The sequence below is a fragment of the Anolis carolinensis genome, chromosome 5, assembly GCF_035594765.1.
Source record: "Anolis carolinensis isolate JA03-04 chromosome 5, rAnoCar3.1.pri, whole genome shotgun sequence".
In the NCBI taxonomy this organism is placed as follows: Eukaryota; Metazoa; Chordata; class Lepidosauria; order Squamata; family Dactyloidae; genus Anolis; species Anolis carolinensis.
The window spans coordinates 75,904,398-75,919,340 of record NC_085845.1 but is presented as its reverse complement, the minus strand read 5'-3'; the positions used below and the strand labels follow the sequence as shown (position 1 = coordinate 75,919,340).

General features: G+C 41.2%; 1 protein-coding gene across 1 annotated transcript in view; it reads right to left on the bottom strand.

Moving 5' to 3' along the window:
- Positions 1 to 14,943, bottom strand: part of scfd2 (sec1 family domain containing 2) — a 202,281-nt gene that overhangs the window by 9,792 nt on the left and 177,546 nt on the right. The window contains exon 8 of the mRNA XM_062981594.1: positions 1,141 to 1,260. Coding sequence (XP_062837664.1) covers positions 1,141 to 1,260 — 120 coding nt within the window. The remainder of the gene's footprint in view (positions 1 to 1,140; positions 1,261 to 14,943) is intronic.

Below are 14,943 nucleotides of genomic sequence, written 5' to 3'. Positions count from 1 at the left end.
GTGGATAAATGCTCAAGTGTGATGAGGCGATTCTGAGACCTGTAGCCCAACAACATTCCCTTTTTGCTCTTCCTGTTGAGAGGCACCCTGTACTTCCATGACAATATTCTGTAGCGATATTACCATGCTTTAAAACAGATTGGGAGACTCTAATAGGGGGCGAACAACCAGCCTTCTTTCAAAATGTTTCTCTTAGTATCTGTCATGGTTTCAGTTCCCCATGTTCCCCATGTCCCCGAGCTTAATTTGCTATCACTATTTCCTGCTTGGGTTGTTGTGTGGTTTCCTAGCTGTATGGCCATGTTCTAGCAGCATTTCCTCCTGACGTTTCACCTGCATCTGTGGCTGGCATCATCAAAGGATCTGATGGTAGAGGCCTGCCACAGATGCAGGTGAAATGTCAGGAGAAAATGCTGCTAGAACACGGCCATACAGCCTGGAAACCACACAATATCCTAGTCATTCTGGCCATGAAAGCCTTCAACACCACATTAATACATTTTCTGCTTGGCCTGCATCTTTATTATATCCCTGCTTTTTCCATATGCAGTCATCAACATAGCAGGACAGCAAACCTTGTCACATATCGCTTAGACCATGTTCACCTACTCTCCTAGATAAGCTTTTTCTACCTAGTTTACTTCATTTATTTTCCTATTAAAGTTGCACTCCCCGATTTTATTTCTGTTCTCTCTGCAGAGTGGTCCCTTTCCTCTAGGACCTTAATCAAGTCTTTGGAACCACCAAAAGAGTTTAGCATTATATCTTCACCAAACTTGACAGTTTGACATCAAAGATGCAGAGATGTTCCTAAGACTGGCCAACACACATTTTGGTGCCTCAAATGTTAGACATATTTCTGGGTATGTTTGACCTGCTTATTCCAATAATAGCACCAGTTTCTCCCTATCAGCTCTAGTTTTTCAGATACAGAACATATGCCAAATATCAGTCACTGTTTGCTCAACCATAAAGAATCATGATAACCATATCTAAGAAACTAGAACCGGCGCAGTCTATTCAACACAATTTTGCGAATCATCACCCTAAATAACCCCAGGAACGGGCCTAAAAACTAAGACGCAAAGACATTTTTTTGGTTGGGCTAATAAACGGCCAACATTTTTAAGTGTCCAATACCTGTACTCCAGGCTTGTGTGCAGTTACAAGGTCTTTCACCATTCTGACTTCAGAAACGGTCACTCCGCCAACCATGAAGATGATGATGAGAGAATGATCACCAGGGTGTGGCCGGCTCACCTATGGAAAGAACAGGAGAAAAAGATGTTTATGCAAATTGTTTCTAGACACACAAACACATAACTAGGTTTCTGTGAGTTTTCCGGGCTGTATGGTTATGTTCCAGCAGCATTCTCTCCTGGCGTTTCACCCACATCTATGGCAGGCATCCTCAGAGATTGTGAAGCCTGTTGGAAACTAGGCAAGTAGGGTTTATATATCTGTGGAATGTCTCTCTTGTCTGCTTGAAGCAAGTGTGAATGTTGATTGGCCATCTTGATTAGCATTGAATGGCCTTGAAGCTTCAAAGTCTGGCTTCTTCCCTGGTGAAAATCCTTTGTTTGGAGGTGTTGACTGGCCCTGATTGTTTTCTCTCTGGAATTCCCCTGTTTTCTGAGTGCTGTTCTTTATTTACTGTCCTGATTTTAGAGGTTTTATAAAATACTGGTAGCCAGATTTTGTCAATTTTCACTGTTTCCTCCTTTCTGTTGAAATTGTCCACATGCTTATGGATTTCAATGGTTTCTCTGTGTGTAGTCTGACATGGTAGTTGTTAAGAGTGGTCCAGCATTTCTGTGTGCTCAAATAATATGCTGTGTCCAGGTTAGTTCATCAAGTGTTCTGCCATGGTTGACTTCTCTGGACATGGCTGACTTCTCTGGTTGAGTTAGTCTGCAGTGCCTTCTATTTTCCTTGAAACACAACCTACAAACTATCTCCAGACCCACTAAGAAAACCCAAGAAATGCTACATTCAGCAAAGGACAAGAGGGATCCTCTCACCTCTGCAGGAGTCTACCATATACCATGCAGTTGTGGAGAAGTCCCCTCGGGGAGAAGGGCGGGGTAGAAATATTGTAAATAAATAAATAAATAAGTCTACAGAGGGACCATAAAACGCAGCAATGCCCAAACACGAATCAAGGAACATGAAAGGCACTGCAGACTAATTCAGCTGTAGAAATCCCACTCTGGACATTCCATCGATATATAAACCCCACTCTCTTAGTTTCCAACAGACCTCATAACCTCTGAAGATGCCTGCCACAGATGTGGGTGAAACATCAGGAGAAAAAGTTTCTGAAACATGGTCATACAGTCTGGAAAACTCATAGAAATCCAGTGTTTCCAGCCATGAAAGCCTTTGACAACACACTCATAACTAGTCTGCTGAAGAGGGATGGATGAAACTTCTCTTCCTTAAGAGTCTGCTTGGTTGCTCTGCAGTATGTAGACTGGTTCTTCCATCTGCCCATTCATTTGGCTGCATGCAATTCCTTGTTGCCCATGGCTGCAAGGTGAGTACTTACATACCGTGTTTCCCCGAAAATAAGACAGTGTCTTATATTAATTTTTGCTCCCAAAGATGCACTCGGTCTTATTTTCAGGGGATGTCTTATTTTTCCATGAAGAAGAATTCACATTTATTATTGAACAAAAAATGAACATTTATTATATACTGTACAGTAGTTGTCATCACAAACCAGCATAACCAGACAAACTGAATCCTATCAAGAATTTCTTGTTACTACCAATATTTCCATGTACAACACTCTATGATACGTACATTTACCAATCCTACATGCTCTGGTATTCTGTTCGGCGGGCATGCTTACAAACAAAAACTTTCCTAGGTCTTACTTTCAGGGGAGGCCTTATATTTAGCAATTCAGCAAAACCTCTACTAGGTCTTATTTTCTGGGGATGTCTTATTTTAGGGGAAACAGGGTAGATGGTTGAGTTTCTGTACGTTCTATTGCAGTGATTCTCAACCTGTGGCTCCCCAGATGTTTTCGCCTTCAACTCCCAGAAACCCCAACAGCTGGTAAACTGGCTGGGATTTCTGGGTGTTGTAAGCTAAAACACATGGGGGCCCACAGGTTGAGAACCACTATTCTATTGAAACCCAATTTCCTGTTTCATAATGCTATCAGGACTGACTTTGGGTTGGTTGGGCATTTTGTCAGGCTGTCAATGTTTGGCAACAACAGGGTGTTCACATAGCAGCCTCCTAAGACATCTATAGACAAATATCCAGAAAACGAAAATACCACCAAAAGCCACCCTCCCTTCTCCACACGCAGCAAACATTTTAATAAATGCATGTCTCTGTGTCTTTCTAATGAAAAATATGGCATTTGAAAACTTTATTTATGGTTCTTATGCAATTAGGATGAAACTTCTGCATGAAGCTATTAAGGGAGTCTCAGAAAAGAACATTTATTTGTTCTTTCGCCTTAACAATAAGACATATAAAAATCTCAAGAAAAGTTTATAAGATCTGACAGTATTCTTGCTCTTCTGCGTGATCACTGCAAGTCTGACATTTCATTGCATTTTTTAAAAAATGATTGTAAACATCTAAGCCCAATTAAGCCTCTACACTTCTTTCCTCGTGTTTTCACAAACTGCCAGATTATATTGAATAAGGAACAAGACCAGAACCTTAAAATGTTACGTCAAAAGAATATGAACAAGAACTAAAGTGGCAGATTCAGAAAAAAAATTGTTGAAATGGATCTGGACCATTCTCTCAGAACTGGGTGCTCTTGGCAAAATCATCACCTCTCACCATTGACTCCTTACCTGGAAAGAGGGAATCACAGGGCCCTTCCACACAGCCATATAACCCAGAATATCAAAACAGATAATCCACAATAACTGCTTTGACCTGGGTTATCTGTGTCCACACTGCCATATAATCCAGGTCAATGTGGATTTTACACAGCTGTGTGGAAGGAGCAATGGTATTCCCCATAGTAACCTATGGATGTGAGACCTGGACCATAAGGAAGGCTGAGCGAAGGAAGATAGATGCTTTTGAACTTTGGTGTTGGAGGAAAATCCTGAGAGTGCCTTGGACCGCAAGAAGATCCAACCAGTCCATCCTCCAGAAAATAATGCCCGGCTGCTCACTGGAAGGAAGGATATTAGAGGCAAAGATGAAGTACTTTGGCCACATCATGAGAAGACATGAAAGCTTGGAAAAGATCATGATGCTGGGGAAAATAGAAGGAAAAAGAAAGAGAGGCCAACCAAGGGCAAGATGGATGGATGGTAAGAAGAGACTGGCTTGACCTTGAAGGAGCTGGGGGCGGCAACGGCTGACAGGGAGCTCTGGCGTGGACTGGTCCATGAGGTCATGAAGAGTCGGAAATGACTGAGTGACTGAAGAAGAAGAAAGAAGGAGCCACGGTCTCTAAGTACACTGTTAAAGCTAAACTTAAAAACTGTGACATAGATACTGAGAACTGGAAAGCCCTGGCCCTTGAATGCTCTAACTGGAGGTCAGCTGTGACCAGCACTGCTGTGGAATTTAAAGAGGCATGAATGGAGGACGAAAGGGAGAAACGTGCCAAGAGGATGGCGCATCAAGCCAACCCTGACTGGGACCTCCTTCTACCTAGAAACTGAGGTCCTCACTGTGAAAAAGCATGCGGGGCAAAACAGGACTCCACAGTCATCTACGTGCCCACCGCCAAGACACTATGTTTGGCGGGCCTTCATACTCGGACAAGGGATCGCCTAAGTAAGTAAGTCTGCTATGGCTGACTTCTCTGATTGAATCATGTTCCTTGCTTTGAACTGGAATATATGGCAGTGTGGACTCAGATAACCCAGTTCAAAGCAAATAATGTGCGATTTTCTGCCTTAATATTCTGCGATATAGGGCTGTGTGGAAGAGCCCTGAGTGTCTTCTGCAAGATTGGCCAATTTGCTCCCATCTGAAGAATTGGCAGTATGCTCAGGATCACAGATTATGCCCCTCTCCTTTCATAACATGTAGTAAAGGCAGCCAACAGCATCTGCGCCTCTGAATCACTACTTGGAGAGCTTGCACAATTGGTTGGACATGTTCTCCCCAGCGGCAAGATAAGACGTTTTTACCTGGGCAGGCATGTTGTAGAGGAAAAGAGAGATACAATGTGATTCACATATAACTTAACTGGGCTATTTCTGTATCTTTTCATTTCAAAGCCAATGACGCACCTTCCCTTTAAGTTACATATAACAAATAAACCCACAGGTTATTTTGACCTTCTTTTTTGGATCTTTCATACAAAGTCATCTTCATTCAGACCATTGGGCTTCATGTCTAGACTCTTTTGTTCTGTCGCTTTTTAAAAAACTTTCTAAAGCAGAAGAATGATTAGTAGTTCTTTTTGCCTCTCAATAAGGCTGTTTTCCATAAAGCAGGCATCCCTGTCAAGTGGTCTTTCCAGGTGCAGAGCTCTTGAACTCATAAGACAGTTTCAAAATTAGCATGGCTAATTGGCAATCAGATAATGGCCACCAACAGAGAAGCAAGGAAGCATATCAATAATGTGTAGGTGTGTTTTCACTCTCTTTCTTTTGTTCCTTACCTATCTATTCCAAAGACTGAAAACTAATATAGAATCTTACTTACATTTATATTCATATTCCTAATGAAACCATGAAAGAACTCAGTCTGAAAGGCAGAAATCCGTCCAAGATCCCCGCCTACTGAGGATTCAGGTTGAACTTTCAATTCTTTTATTCTGGTGGTGTTTACAGGTAATTTTTTTAAAAATTCTGCAGTTCTGAGGTAAAGGTATAGGCTTCCCCTGACATTAAGTCTAGTTGTGTCCGACTCTGGGGGTTGGTGCTCATCTCCATTTCTAAACCGAAGAGTTGGCATTGTCCATAGACACCTCCAAGGTCATGTGGCTGGCATGACTGCATGGAGCACCGTTACCTTCCTGCCGGAGCAGGACCTATGGATCTACTCACATTTGCAAGTTTTCAAACTGCTAAGTTGGCAGAAGCTGGGGCTAACAGCAGGAGCTCACTCAGCTCCCTGGATTTGAACCGGCGGCCTTTCAGTCAGCAAGTTCAGCAGTTCAGCTGTTTAACCCGCTGCACAATTCTTGTGTGCCTGCAAATTGTTTCTGACATGGTGATCCTAAAGCAAACCTATCACGGGGTTTACTTGGCAAGATTTGTTCTGATGGAGTTTGCCTTTGCCTTCCTCTGAGGCTGAGAGAGTGCCATTGGAAATAGTAAACTTCTTCAAGCCTCCAATACTAGTTATTTGTTATTTATATAATTGTGATTGCTTACTATATTGTATGTATATTTTGATATGCAGTTTTCCCTTAACTCTATGTTGTTTCAGGTTGTGGGAGGGACTGCAGACCATGTGACCAGATCTGGGACTATCAGACTGAGACTCCATTTTATTTATTTATTTTATTTATTTATTTCAGACATTTATATCCCGTCCTTCTCACCCTCAAGGGAGGGGGGGGGGGGGACTAAGGGCGGCTTCACAATCAGCAATCATTAGATGCTAGAAAACATAATATTTAAAACAATTACAATTAAAAAGAACTAATATTAATTAAAAACATTAATTAAATATTTTTAGAAGTCAGTACGGTTTAGAAGTCAGTACAATTTAGAGTTTGCATCAGTACAGTATGCAACTGTTAGTGTTAGTGTAAACTCAGTGTCAGTATGCTGCAGTGTATAGTCAGTCTATATTGAGTTAATGTTCAGTAATTTATTAGACTGAAGAGAGTACTAGTCTGTATGCAACAAAGAAGAGATTAAAACAGAATGTTTTAGAGATTGTTTAAACAATCAACTAATAAGCAATGTACATGAAGTTTGTAAGTAAATCAACTATGGTACTTTTAACAAAGACTACCTATTTTTGGTTTCTTGAGAGCATGATTTAAAAGCAATATACTTTATGGGAGATTAGATTTTTTTTGAGCAACTGAAACAACACTTCTGAAGATCTGCTATATTGTTGTGAATGCACCTTCGGAGACTGTGGATGATAGTGGTGGGATCAGGAGAGGAAGGAAAAACCCTCACGAGGAGGGCTCGTTGGAGGATTTGTTTAGGAAGAGGGTCAGGGAGACTGATGGGGAGTCTTCTGAGGAGGATTCAGATGGGGATCTGGAAGAGGAAATGGATGCTGGGGAACAGGTATTAACGGAGGAACCGGGCACGGACTGTGCACAGGCACTGGAGATGCTTGGGGAAGAATCGGGGCCCATGGATGCTGCTGATGCTGGGGAAGCTTGGGCGTCTTCAGAAGCAGATCCCATTTGGTCTGATTGGAGGAGTGAGAGGGGGTCCACAGGTGTGGATAGAGTTGGGCATGGGCAGGATGATTGGGACTCTGATGAGGAATTCGGAACACCTGACCCAAGGGCATTGGCTGTGTGGAGTTCTGATTCAGATTAAGAAGTTGAGACACCTGCTCTTTGGGCGTGGATAGTTTGGAAGCCCAGGGAGACCTGGATATATTGGGGTTGTTTGGCCATTATACCTTGCGTGTGGCAAGGTGTTGCTGGGCGCCATTGGGTTTCTTGTGTGTGTTACTGAAGACTGGACTGAGACTTTGCAACGGATGTAAGTTTAATCTGGGTTATTCTGCAACGGAGGGCTGGAATTGTGTGGGTTTTCCTGGACTGCACTGTTATTACTATTTTGTATTAGCTGCTGTTCACTCTCATTACTTTGGCTCTCTGTGCCATTCCGTGTTGTGACCTTCCTGGATGACTTCAACCTCTCGGACCTTGGACTGGAACTTGACTTGGCTTTGCTCTTCGCTCTCAAATCGTGGTTTGGCGTTTGCTTCTACAACGGCTTGGTGCTGCTGGCTTATCCCGACTCCGGACCAGCTCGATGACGCTTTCCTGCTCCGCTCCTTTAACTCCTGGTTTGGCGTGTGTTCCTGCAGCGGTTGCTGCGAGCTTGCCAGTGTTTTGCTGTTCCGCTGGCTTGTTTGCTCTTAACTGAGAGTCCTTTAGCCCAGTTTGGGTGTTCGTTTGGTTTTGAACTCCTTTTGAACGTTTACGTTTTGGGAAGGGTTTGTGGGCTTTAATACTGCTTGTCTTAGTTTTTGCCCTCGTTTTTTGGCCCATTGTGAACTCTTGAGTCAAGTTCTAGGACTTTAAGTTTAATCCGGATTATATCTCTGGTTAATCCGGATTATTTGCCAGTCTTTGTTTTTGGGGTTTTTTCTCGCTCAACTGCTTAATAACACTGAAAGTTAAGAGTTTTAAGCCTTTTTGTGTTTGTTAAGCTATTTTTGGACTTTTGCTTTAATAAACTCTGTTTTGCTCTCTTATTGGCGTCTGACTTTTGACATATATATTTTGTGCATTGGCATATCTTTGTTCCTAACAGTTCAGAGAGTTAATCAGGTATATCAGTCTAACAACTGAGAAGCCTAATTTTCCATGCATGAATATTAGTGGAGATTTACGACTAAGGAGAAGATTAACTCTAACAAGTATTTAACTCTTCTCAGGAAGATCATAATTTACAAAAGGTTATGATTACTCTAAATAGGGTGAATGCCAATTAATCTCCAAAAGGATCATGCTTCCAAAAGGATATGGAGGTTCCCAGTTTTCCAAAAGATTATGATCTCTAAAAGGTTGTGCCTTTCTAAAAGTGCCTCTTGCTCAAGATCTTCCAGTGGGTTTCCATAGCTTTGTGGGAATGTGAGCCCTGGTCCTCCAGTGCCCTAGATGAATGCTCAAACCACCACATCAAAACTGGCTCTCTAGACTGCAATTACTCTACCTCAATCACAGGCAATTGCAGCACAAAAATGTCACAAGTGTTATGATATTGCTGATTTAAATGTACCGAAGTCCAGTTATTTCAACAGGCTTAAACAAGCCCGCAAAAAATTGGACTGCACATTGGGAGATAAGAAAACACAAAACAAAGTGATCTGGAACATAGAGAGGAGCCTCCTCCGCCTATTTGCTAAATGGCAATGGATTCAATGTTCAGACTTGTCATTCTGTCTGGTACACAATGCTTTCTGTTTTCCTAGTATAACAAGATTCCAAAGGAAATCAATAGTTTTCTTCCTGCCTTCTGTTCCACTTGTACTTCAAAACAATATGTGGAATGACAGCATTGTTTATCCCAGCAAGAACCAAATTCTTTCTGTATTGTAAATAAAAGTGCAGGGTTCACCAAAGTTGTCAGTGGCCAGCCTGAAAAGTAGGTCAAATAAGACTCCAGAACTGTTAACCAAGCTTTTCAGTTGTTAAAGGCACAGTTGACAAATGCTTCAGAATAAATACTTACACAGATTCTAAACATGAATTCTTGCTATTAAGAATTAGTGCTAAAATACTGTCTTCTATCAGTTAGCAGTCAGACATTTTTGGACTGCTAACATCTTGACAAGAGACTGGTGGTGTTGATCAACATCGGTGAGAATGTACTTGATCCAGGCTTATTTATTTATTTATCTATCGTGTCAGCAGCGAACCGAGGATACAAGTTGTAATGTATTTGAAAACACAAAGTTTAAAAAATGTAGCATTATACTAAATGTCTTTTGACCAGTAACTGGCCACTTGGAGTGTCTCTGGTGGTGCTATGAGAAGGTCCTCCATTGTGCATGTGGAAGGCTCAGACTGCATTGTAGTAGGTGGTCTGTGTTTTGCTCTTCTCCACAGTCACATGTCATGGACACAACTTTTTAGTTCCATTTTTTAAGGATGGCTCTGCATCTCGTGGTGCTAGAGCACAGTCTCTTCAGTGCCTTCCAAGGCTTAATTGCAGGCATAACTCAGGACCCTTCCAGACAGTTTCTATATCTCAGGTTCTGCTTTAAACTGGATTATATGAGTCCCTGCTACCTGACAATCTGGGGTAAACAGAAAACCTGGGATCAGATCCTGGGATATGCTAATCAAAGTGGCCAATTACAACATTCACACTTGCCTCCAACAGACAAGATTTCTTTCTCCCACCCTGGTCATTCCACAGTTCTATAAACCCCCCTTGCCTAGTTTCCAACAGTCCTCACAACCTCTGAGGATGCCTGCCATAGATGTGGGTGAAATGTCAGGAGAGAATGCTTCTGGAACATGCCCATACAGCCCAGAAAACCCACAGCAACCCAGTGCAATAAAGCTTGAACTGGGGAATAAATAGCATCCTGGTCTAGCAAACTGTAGCTGCGTACGGCTATCTATAACAGATTAGGCAAACAGCTGCTGTCTCTAAAATTCCTTTCTGAGAGCCTGTGTGAACAGCAAAATGGAAATAAAAGCAGAAACTAGATTAACCTGCTTGACCAGCTATCCTCACCATATTTTAAAAGCATACATATATAAGTTTGGCCATTAGAATGGATATGTTACTGGACTTCGTAAACTCTATTGAAATGAAGAACTTCCAGCCCAAAAATACCATGGTCCTTCTGAAGGATCGAGAAAAGGCACAGAAATGACATGTTTTATTGGAGGTAGATACATGAAAGCAATTATACTGGACTCACAGACATGGGGTTATGCTGTAATGTCTGGGAACACACCTGCTTGATTAAATTAGGTATGTCTGCATCACTATTGAAATCAGAGGGGCTTAAGTAAAGAACTTGTGAAGGGAGTCATTAGCACTCTACAGTACTTCCATTAGTCCCATCAAAGTGCCTTTCTTGAAAACAGTCTAATCTACCATAACAATGTTCAAGTTATTTTAACTCTGCATGGAGTTCTGGCCTTATTCTCAGTTGCTGTGAACATGAGAATCTAACAAATAATCAGAAATGTTCCCATCTTCTACGAAAAACCATACTTTGACCCACTGCAATACACAGTCAAAAATACATTCCACCACTGAGATTTTTCATAAACAAAAAAATTCACAAAGCCCTAGACTTTTGCACAGAAAACTGTCTACTTTGCGCAAAGGATTGCATTGTAAAACATTGTTAATATCCATTTGTGGTTCGAAGATGATTCTAAGACTACCTAATATATACTGAAGAAAATATGGTGTATTTCAATGTGCAGCATAATTTTTATGATCAGATTAATAAGAAATATCTTCTTTAACCAAAAAGAAAGCAAGCTTTTATCCAAAACATAATGCATTCTCTCTCTCTCTCTCTCTCTCTCCCTCCCTCCCTCTCTCTCTCTCTCTCTCTCTCTCTCTCTCTCTCTCTCTCTCTCTCTCACACACACACACACACACACACACACACACACACACACACACACGGTCTAAGAGCCAAATTACACATTCCAGAAATGCATATTACAATTGAGACTGGACAGGCACGCAAGCTTTCAACTGAAACTGTCAGAAAAGAAATGTTTTGAAATTGTTCAGCTTTAAGATCTAGGAATTTTGGTGGGGGGTCTGTAGGAGAACAATATCTGAATTCAAATTAATTGTGTAAGGACATGGGGAACAACTGCATTTTTGGTACAAGCAGTACAAGTACACATGACTGTCTGTTTTGAAGATACTTGTGCCATGTGGCTCACAATAGCAAAGCTCAATGCTGAAACATTAAAATGGAATTCTTGATGGCAAGCTTTTATAAACCTATTATCATAGTTGAGGCGGCAGTGGAATTTTCTGTTTAATGAGATTGGCTATTCAGAGGAATTTCCATCCCTTCTTATTATGCACATCATACCAAACCTTTTTTTTTTGACTGGGTGTGTTTTATAAGAAATGTAAGGCCATAATATGGTGAGTCCCCTTACTCCTTATTTGCAGCATAATCTGCCAATGTTGTTTGTGGTAGTGAAGTGATTGTTCATGATGACAATACTGCGGTCTTGAGCTTCTTGGAGGAAGGACAACAAAAATACAATAATTAATGTCAGAAACTATTAGATGAAGTGATTTAGTTTCACAAGATATGGTGATGGCCACTACCAGCCATTATACGTCTGTATGACAGATTGGTTTCGTGACAGCTATATTGACTGAGGAATTCTTATACTCATGTATAAGTTGAGAAACTATAGTAAAAATCAACTTTTAAAAATCGAGTTGACCTATCTATGGATCAATTTAAGTGCTATACCTAAATTCTTATCATAAAAGGACCTTTTCCTTCTCTGAGTACAATACCGAAAGGCGAGAGCTTAGTCCATCCTGGGAGACCCTGAAAGAAGCACTAACCCCTCTATTATCCACCCCATGGTGACAACTGGAGCCTATATGGGAAAATGGTATGGAGTGTAGAGGAGCTGCCCCCCTGAGATAGTAGGGGCATGTTTCCTTCTTCATTGAATGACCCTCAATCTATCCACGAGTTGCATCAAAATCCATAATTTTGGCCTCAAAACCTGCTCTTGACATACACAAGGTCAATTTATACATGAGAATATATAGTAAGCACTGTTGACCAGAAACAACAAAAGATAGAAATGAGAGTACAGTAGCTTTTGAAGAGCTGCTGTTTGAAACTGGGGCTGGATCTACACTGCCCTATAATGCAGTTTCAGAATATGGATTATTTGCTTTAAACTGGATTATATAGCAATGTAGATGGGATCTGAGTACATTTTCATCAAGGTCGGCGTTTCGAATCTGTGGAGTGGGGTAAGCTTCGGTTATTACCCGAGCTTCTGTCAACCTAGTAGTTTGAAAGCATGCAAATGTGAGTAGATCAATAGGTACTGCTCCGGCGGGAAGGTGGCAGCACTCTATGCAGTCATGCCAGCCACATAACCTTGAAATCATCTACGGACAACGCTGGCTCTTCGTCTTAGAAATGGAGATGAGCACCAATTCCCGGAGTCGGACACGACTAGACTTAACGTCAGGGCAAAAGCTTTACCTTTTTACCCAAAGCTTCCAATACTATAGTTTTTAATTTTCAAGAACTAAAAAATAGTCAAGAGTTTTTAAAAACCCATTCCTTTCCAAGGCAAGGCACCATTCAAATTATTCACCATGATTTTAGTTCTCAAAACTCTGCGTTAACAGAAAACTTCATGACTAGAGAAGCACTGTTATTGCATGTTTGTCACTAAGGTTGCCTCAACATTCACATAGCAAGTTTGTCTGATTCAGCCAAAAGATTAACCTTTTGAGCTTCATCAGCAACTAGTGAGAACTCTATCTGTGTTCTCTGCTGAGTTTTCATTTTGCATTAATCTCTTGACCAAGATAGCTGGCATTGATAGTGACTGCAGTGGCAGGAGAGCAGATAAAGTAATGACAACTGTTTCATCTCCTATTTATCCATGATGTCCCTTCATGCCGAGGGTGAAAGAGAGATGGCCTTGATTCTGTAGCATTAGAAGCAAAGTTACATTACTGTTGTTGTTGTTGTTGTTGTTGTTGTAGAACCTGTCAGGGGATCTGTCCCAGGAGCTAATGGATTCCAATTATTGAGAAGTCAGAGACATTTCCTATATAAAACAGAGAGTGCTCCTTTAATGAGGCAGCAACGAGGGCAAATAACTATTTTTTTCCAGCATCAATGCACCTTCTTAGCACAAGGTGACTTTATTCTGAGTGGTTCAAAGCCTTTGGGGTTCTATCACAGCGGGAAACCTCAAAGAAATGTTGGTAATATGCTGTGATGAGCCTGAAGAACCTTTTAAGGACACAATCACTCTCTTCTTTCATAGATCACACAGTTCAGGCAAATTAGTCTATACAAATGTCCAGTCAGATGCTGTAAGAAGATTGTTAGTGTAAAAAAAGAGAGAGAACCTAAACAATTGCTGTCCAGTCAGCTTGACATCAATATCAGGAAAGATTCTGGAGTAGATCAAGGAGGCAGTCTGCAATCACTTAGAAAGAAATGCTTGAAGAAAGACCTTGCACCTACGACAATCTCCCCATATGTTGCACTTTATCTTGTCTTATTAGTTTGTTATAATCACAGGGTCTACCCCATCCCAAGTGCTCTCCCATTGACGGTAGCACTTACTCAATTACATCGTATTACAACCTTCGCTGCACTTTGCCCAGTTCTCTCCCCCCCCCCATACTTGAGTGCCAAATCCATGTTTTTACCATATTATTTTATGTCTTTATGATGTTTAGAATGTTAAATTTTAATGCCTGTGTCTGTATTTCTTGATGTTATTTTATTTTGGTTTGTTGTTTTATCCGGGCTTGGCCCCAATAAGCCGCCCCGAGTCCCTTTGGGGAGATGGAGGCGGGGTATAAAAATAAAGTATTATTATTATTGTATGACACAGCAAACAAGATAGATATGCTGGATTTTGTTTCACAAAATCACAAGTCGAACACTTCTCAAGTGTCTAGGACTGTGTGATGTATTTTCGGATGATGTGCGCAGATCCCAGTAGGGTGGCCTTTTGCAGTATTATTATTATTATTATTATTATTATTATTATTATTATTATTATTAATGCTGTGATCACTAAACGTCAGCATGGATTTCCCAAAACAAGTAATGCCAGACTAATCTTATCTTTTTTTTTCAATAGAGTTACAAGCTTCGTAGATACATGGAATGCTGTGGATGTAGTATATCTTGATTTCAGAAAGACCTTTGACAAAGTCCCCCATGACCTTCTTGCAAACAAACTAACCAAATGTAGGTTAGACAATGCTACTATTAAATGGATCTGTAATTGGGTTGCTGTGAGTTTCCTGGGTTATGTGGCCATGTTCCAGAAGCATTATCTCCTGACATTTCGCTTACATCTATGGCAGGCATCCTCAGAGGTTGTGAGGTCTGTTGGAAACTAGGCAAGTGGGGTTATATCTGTGGAAGGTCCAGGGTGGGAGAAAGAACTCTTGTCTGCCTGAGGCAAGTGTGAATGTGGCAATTGGTCACCCTGATTAGCATTGAATGACTTTGCATCTACAAAGCCTGGCTTCTTCTTGCCTGGGAGAATCTTTTGTTGGGAAGTGTAATCCTCCTGTGGTAGGACACATTCATTGAGGGAGGTCTGCCTAACAC